At 48.8% G+C, this 20,312-nt stretch overlaps 1 protein-coding gene across 1 annotated transcript; it reads right to left on the minus strand.

The window, feature by feature from the left end:
* Positions 1-805: 805 nt before the first annotated feature.
* On the minus strand, positions 806-20,148 carry LOC149324787 (uncharacterized). The gene is made up of 5 exons (XM_089565268.1): positions 19,582-20,148; positions 17,581-17,893; positions 10,696-10,834; positions 7,999-8,238; positions 806-7,350 (listed from the first exon to the last, which is right to left on the minus strand). The coding sequence occupies exons 1-5, from the start codon at positions 19,926-19,928 to the stop codon at positions 7,064-7,066; spliced, it is 1,326 nt and encodes a 441-aa protein (XP_089421394.1). The 5' UTR covers positions 19,929-20,148; the 3' UTR covers positions 806-7,063.
* Between the last annotated feature and the right edge of the window lie 164 nt (positions 20,149-20,312).

Genomic DNA, 20,312 nt, shown 5'->3' on the forward strand with positions numbered 1-20,312 from the left:
GCAAATTATGAGTCTGCAAAGGTGAAAATGACTAAGGAAACGACAACAGCAGGCCGACATGAAAAATAACAGCCTACTAATGCAGTAGTGCCGCTACCGCTATGCTAGTAGAGGCATCAGGACTTGCCGCAATCTATGAATGAGACACATTTTGCATAGTTACGTAGGCGGAATTGAAATAGAATAAGAAATGGAATAGACTGGGGAGTGAAAGGCAACGAAGTAAGACCCCAAACAGAACCAGAACTGAAATACACTGGCGAGTGAAAGCAGCATGCGACTGCATTTACTCCGCATCAATCCAATTGATCGCCCCTAAACTTTTGATAAAGGCTGTTTGCATGCGCCCGCACTAGGCCACAGGACGCACGCACAAACTTGAGAGTGCTAGTCGGACTTGATCCCAAAGCTGCCGTCAGACGAGACTATTAAACGCAAGCCTTGCGCAGTCTCTGACGGATCACTCTCTGCGCTCTACAGCACCCAAGAGGTTAGGCACGTTCGGAAAAGTGGGTTCCGAAACCGTGTCAAAACGGGCCAATGGGTGTGGTCCATTAGGGACGGAGCTGTAGCCGAGTGATGGTGTTTTACTGTACTCCCCCTCAAGACTCTGAGACTGGAGAAAATGATAGCGCAGCGGAATACTGGCAAACAACTGCACAAAGACAACAGCAACCTGCAACGAATCCTGGAATATCCACAGCTATTTGCAACTGCATGCTTCAGGATTGACACATGTAACAGCCAGAACTGCAGTAATCCCCCAGAATCACTATAACACATTGCAAAGAAGCAGAGACTGGTGTTCCGCTACATCATCTTTTATTTATGTACACAATTCACAAGGTGCGCTACAGATTCATCGAACCGCTACACAAACTCAACATTTCGACATTAGTGGAATCCACAGGCTGTCGACAAGAGAGACGAGGTCTCCATAATACTCTCATAAAACTACTCTGGCAAATAGAAAGAAAAATAATGACATCGCACATATTCTACAACTGGCACTCTTCACCTTGGGACTCCACTAGGAGTAGACTGTCTACACGGTGGACTTGCGTCGTGGAACGAATAAATATAAGCACAACCTTAACTTCCTCTGGCGACAAAAGGCTCTTGGGAGCCACATGTGCTATGTACAAGTATCGAGACGGATGCGTTCCCTGTACAACGACTTCAGCGCACGGCCTAATTGTGACTATGGGCAAGTGGTACGCACATAAAATCCCTAACAAGCACAAGGGAAAAAAAAACAAGCATATAAATCAAAAGGCAGTCAGGTTTCTTCCGTTTCACTACATTCACAAGCACTTCAGCACACCACAAATAATAATAAAAAATGCAGGGCCATTTTACCGAAGACAGGATACTTGCGAGCTGTAATTGAAACTCCCGAAACATAACTCAACAGCCACTATGTGCAAGCAGGCATAGCGTACGAGTGTTGCAAGCATGACGTCAATACGCCATAGTGTTTGCAAACTTCATAAGTCATTTAGGCTTAAATATTGTGGTGCAGAAACACTTCAATTTTGACTGGGTAATTTTGCTACAGCAAATATGCTGTGCATTAAGGCCTAAATGTCAATGGGCCCTAGCGACAGCAAAATTCAGCCCCTTCTACCAAGCCTTAAATTTTAAGGCTTGGCAGAGAAGACTGATATGTCGGAAGCTACATAGATTAACTGAAAAGTAATGTGCGCGACTCGAGCAGTATAATCCACTTTATCACAACAAATCAGCTAAGCAGTCAAGTGAAAATTTGAGGCCCTGCAAAAAAGCACCGAACAGACTAGTTTGTGCAATCAAGCAAATATGCAAAAGAATTCGTAAATAATGGAGATTCACGTACACAAAAAAAGAATCGCAAAACCCACTGAGTGAAAGTTATTCGAGAAAAATGGGTTCTGGAAAAGAAAGGAGGTTGAATGCAGGAGCATTTTGTGTAAAAAGCAGGATGGTATAGCAACTCAGTCAGTGCAGGGACTCCGTAACGGGGGGGCAGTCATCCTCCTCCCATAACATGTCTCCAGAGGAGGCAGCACCCCCCCTAGCCCCTAGTCTCCGAACGCGTGCACTGAGATCAGATTTCTGATAAAAAACACTTCAATTTTAAGGACTTTAGAAATGTAAAAGCACAGTGAGGCTGCGCTAGTTGGCATCATAACCAGTCATAAAGTAAAGCATTTAATTAGAGTAACAAACCAATCATGTCCCAACCGAAGGCGTTGATTGCTTGGCTTCTGTTCATGAGCATAATTAGTAAGATAGAGTATACGCCAGCTTTTTTAAGGCAGTTGCATGGAAGTCAATCACTCCTCGTGCGTGCGTCTTTATAAACTTGCCCATTTCAATTTATATGCATTAAAAAACACACTTTTGAAAAGCGAAATATAAAAAAGCGAAAACAAAAGTAAACAAAATTGAATAAATATTCGAATAAAACATAGAAATAAAAATACCAACTCCGAAGTCCTGCCCACCAAACTGAAAAACAAAAATGTTTTGGAGTCCCCAAATGAGTCACATCTCAAAGCTAACAATGCAGATTCGACAAATTCAAAGGCTGCTTACTGCCAAGCAATAGACAACGGTCAGGCAACTTTGTTTCCATTAATTCAAAATGAGATTACTTACATGTGCACACACCTGTAGTCAGTTCATAAAAATTGCAAAAGCAAACGTTGAGATTGAATCGACACAAACAAAAAAAAGAATAAGAAATGATGGTACGCAATAAAATACACTTCCCACGACCAAGCACGGCCAGTAACTGTCAGCAGCAGCGACTTTGCAAGTGTGAAAGCTAACATGAGTCCGAGTTTGCGTCCTGAGCTAGCAATACTGAAGCGGTGCATGCTGGGTACAAAATAAAAAAGCATACAGCAATGCTTGTGTGCTACAAGCACAGAGGTAAAAATTTCAGCTCACATAACGCAGGGCAGTAAGAAACATGGACGAACTCAACTTCTTTACAACAAAAACAAGCAGCGTTGTAAAGAACTCCAAGTGCACAACATGGCAATAAATAAAAGGCAGCAGTGCAGTCAAGTAGTCACCCCAAAAAATTCTGCCGATATTCCGATTTACCAAGGACAGCTGAAATACACTGCATGCAGCAGCAGACTAAGTTTCCCAGCCTAAGCAAACGTTTAGTGAATCAATTTGCCCCTCCCTCAAGAAATTGCAACACATCAATGTACAACACTGACAGACAGCGCTGTCAGTCAATCAGCAGATAAAAGATGAAAATCTTGCCTATATCACGCCCGTTTGCTCCCAATGGGCACTGAAACGCCCTTGGACGTCGTGTGGACATCCATGGGACATCTGTACGACGTCCAAGGAAGTTTTCAGCACCTATTGGGCGGCGGGTGTCAACTTGAGATTTACTGACAAGGCTTGGACATACTGCAGAGACGACAAAGCGAGAGATGGTAATGGCAGGCCTCGCAGGACTTGCAAAAAGTACACACGCTTGTTAGGGTGTGGACAACCTGGAGACACAGGTATGGGCCATTTTGTGCGCTGATTCCCGTCGCACAATGGCAAGCTACAGTTGAGCTCTATTTACCGTGCTCTGTCAACTGCTGTGTTAACTGCTGCTATGGCAACAGAGTTGGAAGAAGCCCGGACAACAGGAACGGTACAAGTCCCGAGAAATCTCTTTCCTTCTGAAGTTCCCGTTGGAACCAACTTGCCCTCAAACTCTGACACAATGTCATACAAAATAACCCAGTGTTGGTGGAATAAGCGAGGGACCTCGAGTGTTTCCTGAGCCAAAAAAAATGCGCACCTCAATGCTACTTTTAACTGCCCATTAAAAAACAAAAAAACCCTAACCTGCGCATGTGCATACCATGTCTCCATACTACAAACATTCCAAGAAAAGATAACACAGGTTTCTTCAGTAAATTGCAACTTGGCCACTTCCCTGCTGTACAAATCAATCAAAAGAGCAACAAAATAGAGAATACAAAGGAAGCACAACCGACTGTATTTACAGGTTTGAGAGGCAACACAATGTAGCTCGAAAAGAAAATTGAAACTTTTTCGCAACACTCAAATGTGAACCAGTTCGAGCACGGCAGACCGAGGGATCGAGCACTGACAGGCCTTCCTTTTACAGCCCAGAAATCCACAGACACAAATTTAAAATATGTCCAAAGTTTGACAAATATGTGATAATTAAGGCTTCCAAGCACAGAGGCGGCCATTAAAAAAAAAAGCGTTAATAGCGCAAATCAACTGGCATAAGGAAGTGCTCCCGGTAGCTTCAACAAAGTAAGGGCAAGAACGGCTCTCTACTGAATTTGAACAACTATCACACATCCATTAACGTGGTATGAATTACCGTCATGAGCACCAGTTAATGGGATGCTTACCTACCAGACTGTCTTACTGAAGGATGTCTAGTGCATACCTGAGGCTGTGCGAGCCTGCCCTGCATAACAGTAATTCACGCTCACAACTGTCTAATCTACGTGTGAAACACCTAAACACCTGTGATTTACTGAAAAACTTCCCCCTTTTCTCACGCTGAACTTACAACCTGCGGCGAGAAACGCACTGCTGGCATTCATACCCTCCAATATGATGCCTGTTTCACACAAGCTTTTCCCACACCTTATCTCTCAGTTTTTCCCAGAATCTTATCTCTAAGCAGTTCCCTTAAGGCTGGTTCACATGCAAGCGACTGAGCGGCGCGTCGCAGCGAAAATTTCCAACTTGTTGAAATATACCCGCTCATCGCAGCTACAACTCAAAACAGGTTTTTCTGTTGCGGCGGCAGGATGCACTAGCATTTTCGCTTGCATGCAAAACAGGCTTTAGGGTGTGAAACAAATAAACCAGTTCTTCCAGAGCGCGATACTTAAGGCCTGTCAAGCAATGCTACAGCAGTCCGTCCTTTCTTACTATTGATGCACAAGCACTCATCACCGAAGTAGCATCCAAAAAGAGAGATCTTAATGGATCTTCTTTCCTGCACTTGGCTATTATGTACGTCAGGTTTATTAACCCTTCTCACTGTACAAAACCTCACTTGCATCACGCGTTCGACAACCATTCCCCTTGTTTGTTCGACTGTGGCTGTGGTGTGCTTGATACAAGGATAATGCAAGAGAGGCCTCAAATTCTACACGTGTGTGCCCACTTCAGTAAGGTAGCCTCATCGATCTGAATACCACAACTCTAAACAAATCTGTGTGCCTTGCTGTCGAGCATATGAGATAACAGGTGCATCATAACATGCAATCTACCCAATAAGCACTGAAACTCCCCTGGACGTCCCATGGACATTCACAGCACGTCCATGGGACGTCTAAGGGAGTTTCAGTGCCCATTGGGTACTCACCGCCCTACTAGATCTATGCAGTGCAATGGCAGCTAGAACTGGGGTCAGCCAATCGGGGGCCAAATTAACACCAGATCGGCTATTTGCCAATCGCAGTGGACACCGTAAAAATAGCAAATGTGCTGGTGATTCACTAAATGTTAATACATATTTTCCCGACCACCAGTCGGGTGATCCCAGTTTCTTGCTTCCAGACTGCTACAAGGTTAGGCACAGCGTACAGTGACAATCAGGCTTGAAGGGAACACCTGTACTCGAGCAAAGCTGTCATTCAAACTTGCTGTCCGGCCTCAATGGATTAGCTGATGTGTGGCAGGCATCTACAGGATACAGACTAGTTTGTAGTCGTTGAGCTCTAACCTGAGTGGTCATCGGCACTTAAATACTAATGAACTGTGAATGCCAGCACTGTCCGTTACAGTACAATGGCATAACATCGGTTTAATGTGCACAATGGTGACTAATGCATCACTCTTCACAATATGGAGAAGCAATGTCCATATAAAGTTTAAACCCATCGTCCTTTCCTCTATTGCATCTAATCTTAGATTAAGGAAAGAAGCAGCTCAGAAATGTTTGCAGCAGTGCAATGCGGAGATTATCAACATGGTAAGTACGGCATTGTGGAGAGGACTGACAGCTAATGTAGCGACACCACGGCTATAAAAGACCAAAATTCCTGCCCAGTGTGTGTGCAGTAGACTATGAAGCCCATGGTACCACATAATGTTCAGCGAAACCCGAACCAGAGTCACACTTCTGTGGCCTTCAAACTTGTACTAAAATGGCACCTCTTTACATGCTTCAGCCAATCAGCTCTGTGTCGCTGTAATAATTAGCCACGTCGTGTGTACTCGGTCGTCCAAATAAGTCGCACTACAGTTCCAGTTCGCACACATCCACATGCACCCACACACACACAAAAAGATGAAGTTTTCATAAGGGGCTCCAAACACTGGGGAGCACGGACATTCCAAGCTGTGTGTCATGTTCCTGACAACAGGTGGCATCACATGTTATGGCTTGACACTAAGGAATGGAGATGACGTTGGAGGGATACGAAAATGAGAGGACGGACGTGACGCCGGGAGAAGTGCCAGAACAAAGTGGCTGTACATGACTCGTCGATCCGAGAGCACAAGTGTGTCTTGGGGGGCGGGGGGGCTCTATGCAAGCCAGGGGCTCGAACACCCCGTTCGAGCTCCCAGTCCTACTAATGCTACTCCTACTAAGGATTAGACATCTGTATGTGTAGCAAGAGACGACCCAGCGATGCTTTTCCAGTCCTTTTTCATTATGTCATTCCAACAAAAGGCGCAAATATTTACAGGCCTATAGTGAGGCTGCTTTCACGGACCCTTACTAAACGCTTCTCTCGCTTGGAATTTGCATGCTGCATCGCCTCTTGGCGTGAATACCCAAACACTAACTGCCCGAAACTGTGTTAGCGTCATCCCTACTGCTTACCATATGTACACGAAACAGCTAAAACAACAAACTGCGACTGCAATGTCACATCTGACAGCCCCATCCTTGCAGCGCTGAAAGTAGACTGGCAGGGCCTTTCTCAAAGTCAGTCGTGACAGCCGCGCACAGTCTTCTTTCAGACCCCGGCTTGAAACGACACTTTCCTGATGACCAAACGGAGAATTGCAAGTCAATCCTTAAAAAACCACTTTCCTTCCACAGGGCGCCACTCTACGTCTAATGCGCCACGGTCGGTGCCGAGTTTGCACCACTGTCATTGTTGTTGGCGTTGGAGTCTTCGCGGCTGGTGTGTCGTGGCAGGCGGAAGTTGTTGGCGTTGAGGTCGATGTTGTGATTGGCAGTCGCCGAGGCAGTGGGGGAGGACTTGGCAACGGGGCTGTCCGACCGGAGGGAGTCGGCATCGTCCGAGATGTCCAGGTTCGACAGGTCGCTCATGGACGAGTCCCACGGGGGGCGCTGGTTGATCAGCAGGTCTTCGCTCGGCTCCTCAGCGAGGGATGGTTCTGCATGAAATCAAGAAAAAAAAAGAAATTGCTGGTCTATTCAACAGGGGAGGACAAGTGTAAGAATGTAATGTTCACTGTGGGAGGCTAAGCACCACGCAGAGTCACGCAAAAGAACTTGGCTGCCTAATACCCGCCTCCCCGGCTTTTGCTCCTATTGGGAATTTCTAAAACATGCATTCTAAAACATGCATTTCTAAAAGTAAAACATGCATTTTGCATGCCTCTGGTCAAATAGAACACATCAAAAACAACACGACTAGAAAGACAATGAGGCCACAAAGTTCGCTGACTCGCCCATGTGGTTCAACTTCAGACAACAATGGTCCAACATGATTTCCGTATACACTCGCGAACAACCCACATTTTTTCCAGAAAAGTTGACAACAATTTCAGGGGAGGGTTCAGTACGCTGTACATACCATAGCAAACTACTGCAACACCTCCGCTACATGGAGCCCACAAATGCACAAGGCTCAATGGGGGCAGCATTGGGGAACTGAGAAACTTCGCAATAATGAATTCGCAACATGGAGGTTAGTCACATCCAGACTTAATGCACACAAGTCCCCGTATGCTGAACCACCACGAAAAGAGCAAAAGGCACATGTGGCTCCATCTGTGAAAGAAGCTGCGAAACTGTCTCACCAGTGCGCAGCTCCTCTTCATCGGTGGTCGGGAGGTCATCACTGGAGAGAGCTGCGATGCAGTACAGTGGAGCAGCCGCGAAGCTACTCCCCAGCTTGGTGATGCGCGCACGCACGGGGAGGCTGTGGTGCGACCCCCCCTGCTGCCCCCTCAGGGGAAACTCATCCTCACTGCTGCTGCTGCTGCCGCCCCCGTTGGCCTCGGGAAACTCCTCGTCCAGGCAGAAGGGGAACTCCCAGTCTGCACATCATGCCAGCCACCACTCCTTTGGTCACACAACCACCAACCACTGACAGAATTTAACGCGCGGACGCATTGCTTGGAATGAAAGCACTCTGCAGACACTTGAAGGGGAAAACTATGCCCTGTCAAACCACGAAGAACCCACCCGCTTCAGAGCCCAAATGGGCAAAGCTACTGGGATCACGCAACTCTTCATCTGGCACCTTGCCAAGAGATGCCGATGGGCCAACGTGACCAATGTTCTCATTAGGCAGCGTGTGAATGCGAGCGCTTTCAGCTAGGATACACTGCAACACCAATGGTGACAGCACCATCCCCTTTCCTTCCCCCCAGGATAAACTCTTCTATTAAACTATCGCTGCAAATATAGACTACAGCTTACACAGCAGAAACACTAATTAAGACCACAAGGCACTTACCCACTTGAAGACAGCCAGCAAAGCACTGCTGTGCGAGTAAGGACACCAGCAACCTTGCACAGCATTCAGCCATGAATTCGTCGACTTTCCCACATTTTTTAGGCCTAAAATGCCCCGCAGGTCCCAAGTCAAAAATTTCATTTGACCCAAGGACCACCAAAGTCATGCAGTCCAGTTTTCTCAATGGTGCCACAGCACTACAGGCAAGCCCCTCTACAACGAACGCCGCTACAACAATGTATTTCTGATTCCTGCCAGGAAGCTATCTAAGGTAACGCAGTCAATTTCTCCGGCAACAAACTTTTTTGGAGCAGGCTTCTGGCCCAAATGAAGTTTTTGCAAAGTAAAAACTGAACATGACATTTTATTTCGCAATGTAAGAAACATGCAAGGACACCAATCTGTTGGCTAAAGTTCGCAGGGAGATAAAATTTGCAATGTCACATTGCAAATTTGCAGAAAATTTGCAATGTCACATTCTACGCCATCAGTTTGTGGTGAATCTCGCTTCATTCATACACTGCTCCCTTCTTTCATTTTACTTTATTGGCTCTAGAAGGTTCCACGATGTCAGTTGTGCCACAATTATAAGCGTGACTACTCAGACTGCAACGCGGAACCACGACCCGGTGCTGTGCCCTGTGCTGCTCCCCTGTCGCCGCCTCTTGGACCGGCTACACATCAAACACGACTACCACATTGAGGAAAGGGAGAGAGTGCCAGAACCCTGGAGACATGCCCTCCGGGTCCGACCCCTTCCCCGCAACATGTCCACAGAAGACCACAGCGGTCGTAGCCAGGCGCGCATGGAAGCATTGGCGTAAAACTATGGTCACCAACAACACGTGTAATTACGTGGACGTTGCCGGCCCACACCACGGGGGGTGGTACACGGCCGCAGTCATATACAACACAAACACAGTCAACGGGCTCACTTTCAAAGCCTACAGTGCAACACACGCGGAGGAGATTGCCATTGTTCTGGCTCTCACTACTCCCAAGTCAAAACACATCATCACCAACTCGCGAGGGGCCTGTCGGAACTACGGGTTGGGCTGGGCTCCCCCGCTTGCCTGGCGCATACTGGAATATAGCTGCCGATGCGAAGATCCAACTCCACGCAACCTGACTTGGGCCCCCGGTCACCAGGGACTCCAGAGAAACGAACAGGCCGATCAGGCCGCCCGCGCACTCTCTCCCCGGGCTATCTCCCTGTCCTTGGAAGCCTACTCCCAATCAGACAATCTGGCCATTACATTCAAACACATCACCGATTACTACAAGGAGGAGCACCGGAGCTACCCGGCCCCTTGTAAGGGACTTGATCGCGCTGACGAGTGCCTCCTCATCAAAATTCTCACTAACACTGTACTGTGCCCGGCGGTACATAAACATTTCAACACATCCTTTGATGGCGCGTGCCAGTTCTGTGGGGAGGTGGCTGACACCTTCCACATGGTTTGGGCGTGTCAATCAAACCCATCTATCCCCCCCAACCCCACCAGAGAGGACTGGGAGGCGGCCCTGCTCGGCTGTCAGGACCTAAAGAGCCAAAAAATGGCTGTGGCTTAGCTTGGTTAAGCCCGGTAATTGCGAAAGCAATATCCGTAGCTATGCCATGGTTCAGCTGGTAGTGTAGCTGGTGGTGGTGCTTGTGGTTAGAATTGTGGCGATGCATCGGTTATACAATCCAATCCAATCTAATCCAATACGCTAATATGGTAGCTATCGGCCTCACTACGCGACGGGCTGAAAGTGCAACTAGTATTGCTTTCACAATAAAAGGCCTTGGTTGAACGGACGCGGGCAGCGTTGCTTGCCAATGGGGTTCTGGAATAGGGGCTTTACTTAGTCTTGTGAGGGGAAGGGGCCAATAGGGCCCTACCCCATTCACCTCTCTGTAAAAATAGACGATAAATGTTTTTCACCACCACCACCCCTTTTCCCCTTCACACTCCTTCATGCTACACCGCAAACGCCAACGCCGCAGAATAGGGAAACATGCCCTTAACTGCTGACGCAGCAAGAAGTTCACCTTTGAGGCTGGCATAGTCGAGGGCAGAGGCAGGAGCAGACGGAGGTGGCGACGGGGGTGCCTCTTCATCAGCCGCGTAGTGGTGCACAGATGAGATGACATCGTGGAAAGACACCGTCTTGCGGAGAGAGGTCGAACCCTGCACAAACAGCAATGGTAGGGGGGGGTGAGAGCAGCGAAAGAAGGTGCAACGGAGCAGAAAACATGTGGGGGCAATCAGGTGGATTGATGCGCAGGGGAAATGCCACAGCAGTTTTCTTTCACTCACCAATCAATTCCAATTCTCATTCCACTGTCTTTCACTCACCAATCTACTCAGATTCCGGCTGTGCCAAGTTTCTGGTTGTATTCTTACTCGACCTGCATTCACAATCGCTACTTTGGTTTACTTTTGCTGACTCACGTTAAAGAACCCCAGGTGGCCGAAATTTCCGGAGCCCTCCACTACAGCGTCTCCCTCATAGCCTGAGTTGCTTCGGGACGTTAAACCCCAATAAAACAAACCAGTCATTCTTAGACTGGTTCAAAAGAACCCTGTATGTTTAAGCGGTGAAACCCAAGTAGTATACAGTCGTGCCTCATTAATATAGACATTTAAGACATGATGTTGGGCTAGTCGGTTCATGGTTAGAGCGAAACAAAACTGCGCGAAGACGACGGGACAAAAGAAAGGCACGAATACACACATACAAAGCGCAGACTTCCAACTGACTTTATTTTGTAAAAGCAGGGTGTTTATAAAGGCAATCACAGCAAAATAGGAGACAAGCAGAAGCAACGTGCGAACGGCAATGACAGGGTAAACAAGACCACGTGTGAATTACGACGCATGAAAAGTTCGGATGTGTCCATCTAAGAACTTGATTTCCTGACATGAAAGAGATAAAGAAGGGGCGCTAACACACTTATCACCCCTTTCAGAAATGAAATAGGCCTCGATGACTTCTCTTTCGGTTTTTGTTTTGGCCTTTGAAAGGAACTTTGTTTTTTCCAGGTAAGGAGAACAGTTTTTAGTGTCGCAGCTCTTACAGTGCAAGGGTAGATTGCTGCCAGTGCCACTGCTAAGGGATCGCCTGTGCTCTAAAGCGCGTTCATTAAAACAACGGCCAGTCTGGCCTATGTAGGAACGACCGCATGACAAAGGTATTTCATAAACAACTTCGGAAACACATTTTGTAAACTTGTACCGGTGGCTCTTCTTGCAAGTGGTGGGTTCTTTTCTTGTTCCAGCCAGTAGAGGGCACACTTTCTTCAGCTTGCAGGGAGCCGAAAAAACAACGCGTATCCCATACCTTTCTGCTACCTTCTTGATGTTATGGGAAAGGCAATGAAAATACGGCATGACAAATGGTGGCTTGGTGGCCTTTCCCATAACATCAAGAAGGTAGCAGAAAGGTATGGGATACGCGTTGTTTTTTCGGCTCCCTGCAAGCTGAAAAAAGTGTGCCCTCTACTGGCTGGAACAAGAAAAGAACCCACCACTTGCAAGAAGAGCCACCGGAACAAGTTTACAAAATGTGTTTCCGAAGTTGTTTGTGAAATACCTTTGTCATGCGGTCGTTCCTACATAGGCCAGACTGGCCGTTGTTTTAATGAACGCGCTTTAGAGCACAGGCGATCCCTTAGCAGGGGCACTGGCAGCAATCTACCCTTGCACTGTAAGAGCTGCGACACTAAAAACTGTTCTCCTTACCTGGAAAAAACAAAGTTCCTTTCAAAGGCCAAAACAAAAACCGAAAGATAAGTCATCGAGGCCTATTTCATTTCTGAAAGGGGTGATAAGTGTGTTAGCGCCCCTTCTTTATCTCTTTCATGTCAGGAAATCAAGTTCTTAGATGGACACATCCGAACTTTTCATGCGTCGTAATTCACACGTGGTCTTGTTTACCCTGTCATTGCCGTTCGCACGTTGCTTCTGCTTGTCTCCTATTTTGCTGTGATTGCCTTTATAAACACCCTGCTTTTACAAAATAAAGTCAGTTGGAAGTCTGCGCTTTGTATGTGTGTATTCGTGCCTTTCTTTTGTCCCGTCGTCTTCGCGCAGTTTTGTTTCGCTCTAATATGGACACTTTGGTTCCCAAGCATGTGTGTCCATAAAGCGAGTTGGCCGTAATAATGAACCATGAAGAAAAACTATAAGAAATATCTTGACAAAGCATTTTATCATTACAGACTACTTCTGTGCACAGTGGCGGGCAGTGAAGTGGAAACTGGGCAATCTTAGCAGCTCAAGGTGCATTATTCCGGTCGCCGTTATCTTGAAAATCCTGCGCTGTAGGTTGAAGCATGTTTGAAGCGCCTAGTGGACCATGATGCACATGACAGTGTCTCTTGGAGAGATCACGTATCTTCTACTAGAGCTGTTCACGTTCCAAAACTCTGTACTCACTCGGCTGACAGCCGCTGAATGTGGTTTTCAACGGAGCATAAAGATAATTTGTTGTAGCGTAAGCTACACTACGCTGGTTGGAAGGGGCTTCGCGTGCCCTCTGCGCCGACCATACTGCGCAGGCGCTGCAGTCGCATGATGTCACGAGAGGCACATCTGCGTCGCCCTCGCTGCCGTCGCCGCCGCTATGTTGACGAAAACCGCGCGCTACTGGGCATGTGCGAGGAGGGCGCACCGTGCGTGCATGATGCTCGGGACATGCGGTTGATGCAGTGCGCTCTTCATGGAGGTTAAAGAGAGTCGGGCCGCTGCCAGTCGGCGGAGAAGACTGGACGTCGATTCCTCAGACCCCCGAGGTTGTCGCTTGGCAGTTAGCCGCTTACGCTATATATACACTGGCATAGCAGAGCTAGGTCACTGCCAATTTTTTTTTCTCAGCCACTAATGCAATGCGACAAATGATAAGGAGCGTCGACTGGTCATCTTCCACTGTAAGGCACGAAACCGTGCACACAAAACAATCCCATTGCTATGGCACTTGTATATTTGCACTGCCTTTCTCTGGTGTTTCGCACTCAAACTGTAAGCAACAGAACATCTGGTAGAGGCACTCGGGATCTCTTTCTCGTCGCTCTCCACATTAAAGCGACAAAAATACTTGCGTCCCAATGGGCTCTACGCATTTCCATCCTGTCCATTGTCCGGACAGCGGGTTTCCACATTATCGAGGCGTAAGAATACACGGAAAAAGTTTCGTCCCCAGAAAAACTGTCCACAGTTCGAGTTGTCCGCATTAACAGGGGGTCGCATTAACGAGGAACGATTATAGACCTTTCCATCGGGCGAGGATGTTGTCGAAACACCTCCTCTCTGAACTGCCGGAAACCGGTTCTGCTGCCGAAGCTTCCACCGTGCTAGCACAAGGTGCCTGCAGTCCAGTGAACAATATGGCAGCGCCCAGGGGGACCTCATTGGAAAGGTCTATACCACCATCACAGAACGAAAGCAGCGAGAAAGTCTCAGGATACCATCCGCTGCGCTGGACGAAAACTGCAGCAGGCATGCACCCAACTGCACGATCCGTGCAACTGCTGTAACCTTATCTGGGCCACCACGTAAAAGAATTCACTACTGTTGAGAACGAAAAGACTGCCGGCCCCTTTTCCCCCTTTGCACTGACTCATTTCTTATTCTGTACTCAGTACATATTGCCACGTATCATTGTAGTGTTTGTTCGTTCACGCTCAAGGCAGCAGGAAAGGGTTGTTATCACTTTTGTTCGTGACGCGAGAAGCGACCAGACTAATCTCGACTATTCGCAGCCATGAAAGGCTGCATCTAGGTTTTTCCAGACTACTCTACATGATCTCGGCCTGTTATCTCGAAGTTTCCTTGCCGGCTTTAAATTGAACGATGCCGCGAGCAGTGGGCATTCATAGTTGGACGCCTGATGAGCACGTTTGTTGCTTACGCCGCCGCCGAGTGATTCAGTTCTTTTGCGGGCGCAAGTCAGCCCAAATAAAGAGCTTCGTTTGCAAGTCTTGCTGGTGCCTTGCTGACCGCTGGACTGCCGTCACTACAACGTGACATCTGGTGGAGGTGCGGGGTAGCCTTCTATGTACCGGACACCCCCAGCAAGTCGTGACGCCAGCCCTCTGAGTCATTCACCGGAGGACCTGACTCCAGTCTACCACGCAGCCTCTGGAACCTCCAGCCATGACTTAAGCCGCAGCAGTGCGCCGTCCTGTACCTCGACGACGGGACCCAAGCCCCTATCGCCATTAGCCAGCTGCGCTGGAGCGCCGCCCTTTCGCCCCAACTCGCCCGGCCTACGAGCTTCGCACACGGCCTAGGAAATGCGACGAGTGGAGAACACCCGACCAGCGCCGCCCACTATGCTTCCACTGCGGAGAAGCCGGTCACGTTCTCCGGTACTGCCCATATAGGAGAATGGACATCCGAGGGTTCCCTTACGACGCCCCACGACCCCGACCCGGCCAGCGAGCAGCCGAAATCGAGGAATTTTTGCGTCGGGAAGGATGCTCATCGCCGAGCCGCCTATCACGTTCCCCGTCGCCATCGTCACCGCGCTTTGTATCTCCTAGCTGGGGCTACGCAGTGCGTGGACGCTCTCCCAGCCCCCGGAGGTTAAACTGAATAAAGCAGCCACTGAAGGTGAGGTTGCTTCTGAGCGCAAGAACTAAGATCCTCCATCAACGAAAACACAAGACCATGCCTCAACTACGACGAGAACTACGACGAGAACTACGACGAGAACTACGACGAGAACTACGACGAGAACTACGACGACCACTACGACAACACGGCCAGACTTGAAGCTTTTACCTCTGCCCTTAAACCTTATTATGAACGCTAATGGACTCGAAGTTTGCATTCCCCGTGTTTATTTTCAGTTTAAAGCATCGAGACGATGCTTCTTTGGGAGGGGGGTAATGCCACGTATCATTGTAGTGTTTGTTCGTTCACGCTCAAGGCAGCAGGAAAGGGTTGTTATCACTTTTGTTCGTGACGCGAGAAGCGACCAGACTAATCTCGACTATTCGCAGCCATGAAAGGCTGCATCTAGGTTTTTCCAGATTACTCTACATGATCTCGGCCTGTTATCTCGAAGTTTCCTTGCCAGCTTTAAATTGAACGATGCCGCGAGCAGTGGGCATTCGTAGTTGGACGCCTGATGAGCACGTTTGTTGCTTACGCCGCCGCCGAGTGATTCAGTTCTTTTGCGGGCGCAAGTCAGCCCAAATAAAGAACTTCGTTTGCAAGTCTTGCTGGTGTCTTGCTGACCGCTGGACTGCCGTCACTACAACGTGACAATATAAAGCCTATTAAGCTCACTTTTGGCACAGCTGAAAGTCCTCGTATACTTATAAGACTGGCAAGTCAAATTAGTTATCACGCAGCGTGACAGATGGCAGCACTTACCATGGTATGTCACTTACGAAATTAGTTATCACACAGTGTGACAGATGGCAGCCCTTACCATGGTACGTCACACATCAAATTAGTTACAGTCGATGACCAATTGTTCAGACTCTCTAGGGACCGCGAAAAGGACCGAAGAATCGGGCAGTCCGGAAAATCAAATTTCACCGAAAAAATCATGAACTTATTACCAATACGCCGGAGGAAGCAGCCAGTTGTAATGCACATATTCTAAAGCTCCTCATGAGTATGTTTCACCGCGCGACATGTGCACGGACGACGGGCGGCGACCGCTTTCACGAGCTCGGCCTGGCTGTGCTGCCCTCGGCATGTCGCCGATGAATGCACGGGTTGGGACAAAGTCTAAACGGGAAAGCGAACACGCCGCTGCGGTAACTGCGCTGCGCCCGCAGTACGATGGGCCCGCCACGAGAATGCGAAGATGGCGAAACAATAAGAACTGAGAAACGGCCGAAGTAAGCGCTCCGTCGGTGTTGGCCTTCGCCATTAGGCCTAGCGACTAGAGCCAAAATCGGCATCGTATCCGGTGATATGCACTCTGTGGTGGCTTGCGTATAATGAGGCGTCTTGCCTGTCATCAAAACGCCAGTTGTTTACGGTTTTACAAAAGAGGAGTCGGGTTGCGGTGCATTTTGCCGTGGGTACGCTGACCTTGCTCTGAAATGCATCACCGTTTCCTCCTGTGCTCGCCATCTCCATGAGGCCGTACGCCTCCCACGCGTTTCGCTGCTACCTTTTTCCGTATTCGGGACGGAAGATTCGCCACAGCTTAGTTCTGTGAACTCAGACTACAGTTCAAGTTCGTGCAGCGGAAGACATTCAAGAACGGTATGAATTGCAAAGCACACAGGTGCAATGTGCTGGGGGTTCGAGTGCCCAAAATTTCAGATGTCCTTATACATTGATTTCATGGGGCTCGTGGCGGTGCCGTGAAGACGTCCGAAATATCGGGCATGTCTGAAAATTTGGGCGTCCGAAAATTTGGTCGTTGACTGTATCATGCAGTGTGACAGATGGTACGTCGCTTACCAACCATGGTACGTCACTTACCAAATTGTTTATCCCGCAGTGTGACAGATGGTACGTCGCTTACCAGTGATGTACCATCTGTCACCCTGCATGATAACTAATTTGGTAAGTGCTACCATCTTTCACCCTGCGTGATAACTAATTTGGTAAGTGCTGCCATCTGGCACCCTGCGTGATAACTAAATTGGTAAGTGCTGCCATCTGTCACCCTGCATGATAACTAATTTGGTAAGTCCTGCCTCTGTCACCCTGCGTGATAACTAAATTGGTAAGTGCTGCCATCTGTCACCCTGCGTGATAACTAATTTGGTAAGTGCTGCCATCTGTCACCCTGCATGATAACTAAATTGGCAAGTGCTGCCATCTGTCACCCTGCGTGATAATTTGGTAAGTGCTGCCATCTGTCACCCTGCGTGATAACTAATTTGGTAAGTGCTGCCATCTGTCACTCTGCGTGAAAACTAATCTGGCTCGTGTTTCGCTACAAACTTGTGCACACTCACCTTCCCCGAACCGGACTGGCGCCGGTTGCCGGCTGACTTGAGAGCCGACTTGGTGGGGGTGGCCCCACGGTCCCAGGTGCTGAGCTGCTTCTGGGCGTCGGGGCTGCCCTCCAGGCTGCGTGGCCGCACAGCGGCAGACGATGTCGCCGTGCCCCCCGCCGCCAGGTTGTTGGCTGCCTTGCCCTCTTCTTCCCCTCCCGCCTCCTCCTCCTGGGCGAGGCACTCAAACGACCCGGACGTAGAGGTGCACGACGTCCCCGTGCTGCTGGTGTCGTCCGTGTCCTCCGCATCCTCGTCCAATCCGCTCGCATGCCTGCAGCAGCAGCAGCCAAATGAGTCAGCAACACAACCCACACACTGGATGGCTCATACTGTGTGAAGGAGCAGTGTGGTGCAAGTTCCGAGGGCTAGCCACAGTACCACTCGCACTTCTAAGAAATTGCAACTCTCTCAGCATCCTTGGTTCAGTACGCTAGTCCCAGAGGCTAAGTGTTTGCAGCTCAGCACCCATCCTTTCACTTCACTTCACTTTATTCACCTTAAAGACCCCCTTCAGGGGGTATTACATAAGGGGTGGGTTAATATATTCAACAATAATAAATACATGTCATTGCAGTATGATACAAGTGGTTACAGCGGATAAGAATGAAGATGGGCACGTGATGGCGGCAACATCGGCGGGGAGGGCATTCCAGTCAACAATGGTGCGGGGAAAAAAGGAACCTGAAAAAGTTGCAGTACGCGACAGAGGCCGGGTGATCTGAAACGGGTGTGCAGTGCGGCGAAATACGCGGGTCAGATGAGAAATGTAAGGTGTTTGATTCAGCGTGCTATGGAAAAACTTGGAGCAAACACATGCAGGCGACACGACGACGAGTTTCAAGGCTTTCGAGACCGGAATTATTCTTTAGAGATGAAATGCTGATCGTATATGAAAATACAGAATGAACGAAGCGAACGGCTTCGTGCTTTGTTCCACAGAAAAAAAAAAAAAAGATGACTGGCAATTTAGTGTAGTTAGGCGAATTGTGAATTAGGTGCACAAACACTGTGCTTACGTTTTAGGTGCTTAGGTTTCACTAGAGGGAACACTTAACCTCTGCTTTAAAGGCATGATGCAATAGCGATAATAGGCCCACACAATCGGAATTGGTCATTCCGTAACATTCAGGCCCCTGGGTGTCCTCATACCACTCCCGGGGCAGTAGCGCAGCAGTTAAGCGATGCTCCACTGTCCTGCGATGGCAGGTGCTGCCAGCAGTGGGGCTTGCGCGACCCAGGTTGCTCTTCCCGAGCAACCTGTCGTGACCAATCATTATTTCAACTGCCACCTACCGCAGTGATCAGTCAGCTCACAATCCAACGGGCAGGTCGTGATGACACCGCAAAGTCAAGTGACTTAGATACTCACCTAGGCTGCTTCTCCAGGAATTTTTCCCTCAATGCTGCCGTCGTCGGATTTTGGGCAGAACGAAAGCGTGAACGCTCTCACGTTAAACCTACTCTTGAGGCAGTTTGGTGTATGGCACAGAGATGGGTAGAACATAAGAGGACACATCTTTTTCTTCTCTCTTCTGTCATGCTTTATAAAAATCCATCACCAAGAACACCACTCTTAAAAAGTCAATGCGCATCAGTTTGAAGAAAATCCGAGTCCACTTCGTTTCTGAGAGTAGGTCTATAAACTTAGCATGGGCCCATCTAGCGGCATAGCAACATCTACAGAAATCACTGTAAAGAAGAAAAGGTTTGGTTTGGTTTGGTTTATTGGGGTTTAACGTCCCAAAGTAACTCAGGCCATGAGGGACGCCGTAGTGAAGGGCTCCGGAAATTTCGACCACCCAGGGTTCTTTAACGTGCACTGACATCGCACAGCACACGGGCCTCTAGAACTTCGCCTCCATCGAAATTCAGCCGCCGCGGCCGGGATCGAACCCGTGGTCTTTCGGGCCAGCAGCCGAGTAAAGAAAGAAGAAAAGGTAAAGCTCCAAACCAGCGCACCTGCTGTGTAGTTGCCGTTCAGGCGTCCCCAGGGGACTGCCATCCTCCTCGCCCTCTTCCACGCCGGCCAGCACTTCCCGGCCGTCGAAGACTACGCCTGCAGCCGCCGGCCTCACGGTGATCTCGTGGGTCAGAGTGTTCACCGTCAGGATCTCCTCCTCCTCTCCGCACACGGGCGAGTCCTCGAGAGGCGGCCACGCCGACCGCGGAGACGGCAGCGCCCCCTGGCCCCCGGCATTATCTAAGACCGAGGAAATGTCGTTGAGGTCGTACTCCACCAGGCCCTCTTCGTCGCTGCTGTCCCCTGGTGGGAAAAAGAAGCGAGGCTCTAGAAGAAGCAAGCGCATGCCAGTCTACTTGTCTAGTGCGAAGCAAGATTCATCTCAGCCTTGTAATGGGGTCCATTACGTTTGTCACGAGCCATTTCAATGGTCTGTAAGTAACAGCTCAATGCAAGCTGGATTGAGATCAGCACTAGACACCGCAGATAAAGTGCTTCCAAACACAAGCCACCTGGGCTGACCTTTGGCTTCTGAAACGTAGCCTGCATCCAGGTTACAGCACCAGACAAGTTGATCAAAATGCCTCAACTTACGATACTGTACGATTCTCTTCAGATAGTAGAACACTTGATGCTAATTTCTATGCTAACAGAAATGTCAAAGATGCTGGGTAACCAAGAATGAAAATCATTATGTTCCCCGTGATGCCAGAGATTGAAACTGGCTGGC

Source organism: Amblyomma mixtum, unplaced genomic scaffold (assembly GCF_055824585.1).
Source record: "Amblyomma mixtum isolate Tamu unplaced genomic scaffold, ASM5582458v1 scaffold_162, whole genome shotgun sequence".
NCBI classification, from domain to species: domain Eukaryota; kingdom Metazoa; phylum Arthropoda; class Arachnida; order Ixodida; family Ixodidae; genus Amblyomma; species Amblyomma mixtum.

What these genes read in the sequence shown, in the direction of transcription:
- LOC149324787 (XM_089565268.1), bottom strand. Translation starts at nt 19,928, where the DNA reads ATGCGCTTGCTTCTTCTAGAGCCTCGCTTCTTTTTCCCACCAGGGGAC. An exon ending in GAACGGCAACTACACAGCAG is followed by an intron (nt 17,894 to 19,581) that starts GTGCGCTGGTTT and finishes CTGCTGCTGCAG; the next exon opens with GCATGCGAGCGGATTGGACG. An exon ending in GCCAGTCCGGTTCGGGGAAG is followed by an intron (nt 10,835 to 17,580) that starts GTGAGTGTGCAC and finishes CTGTTTGTGCAG; the next exon opens with GGTTCGACCTCTCTCCGCAA.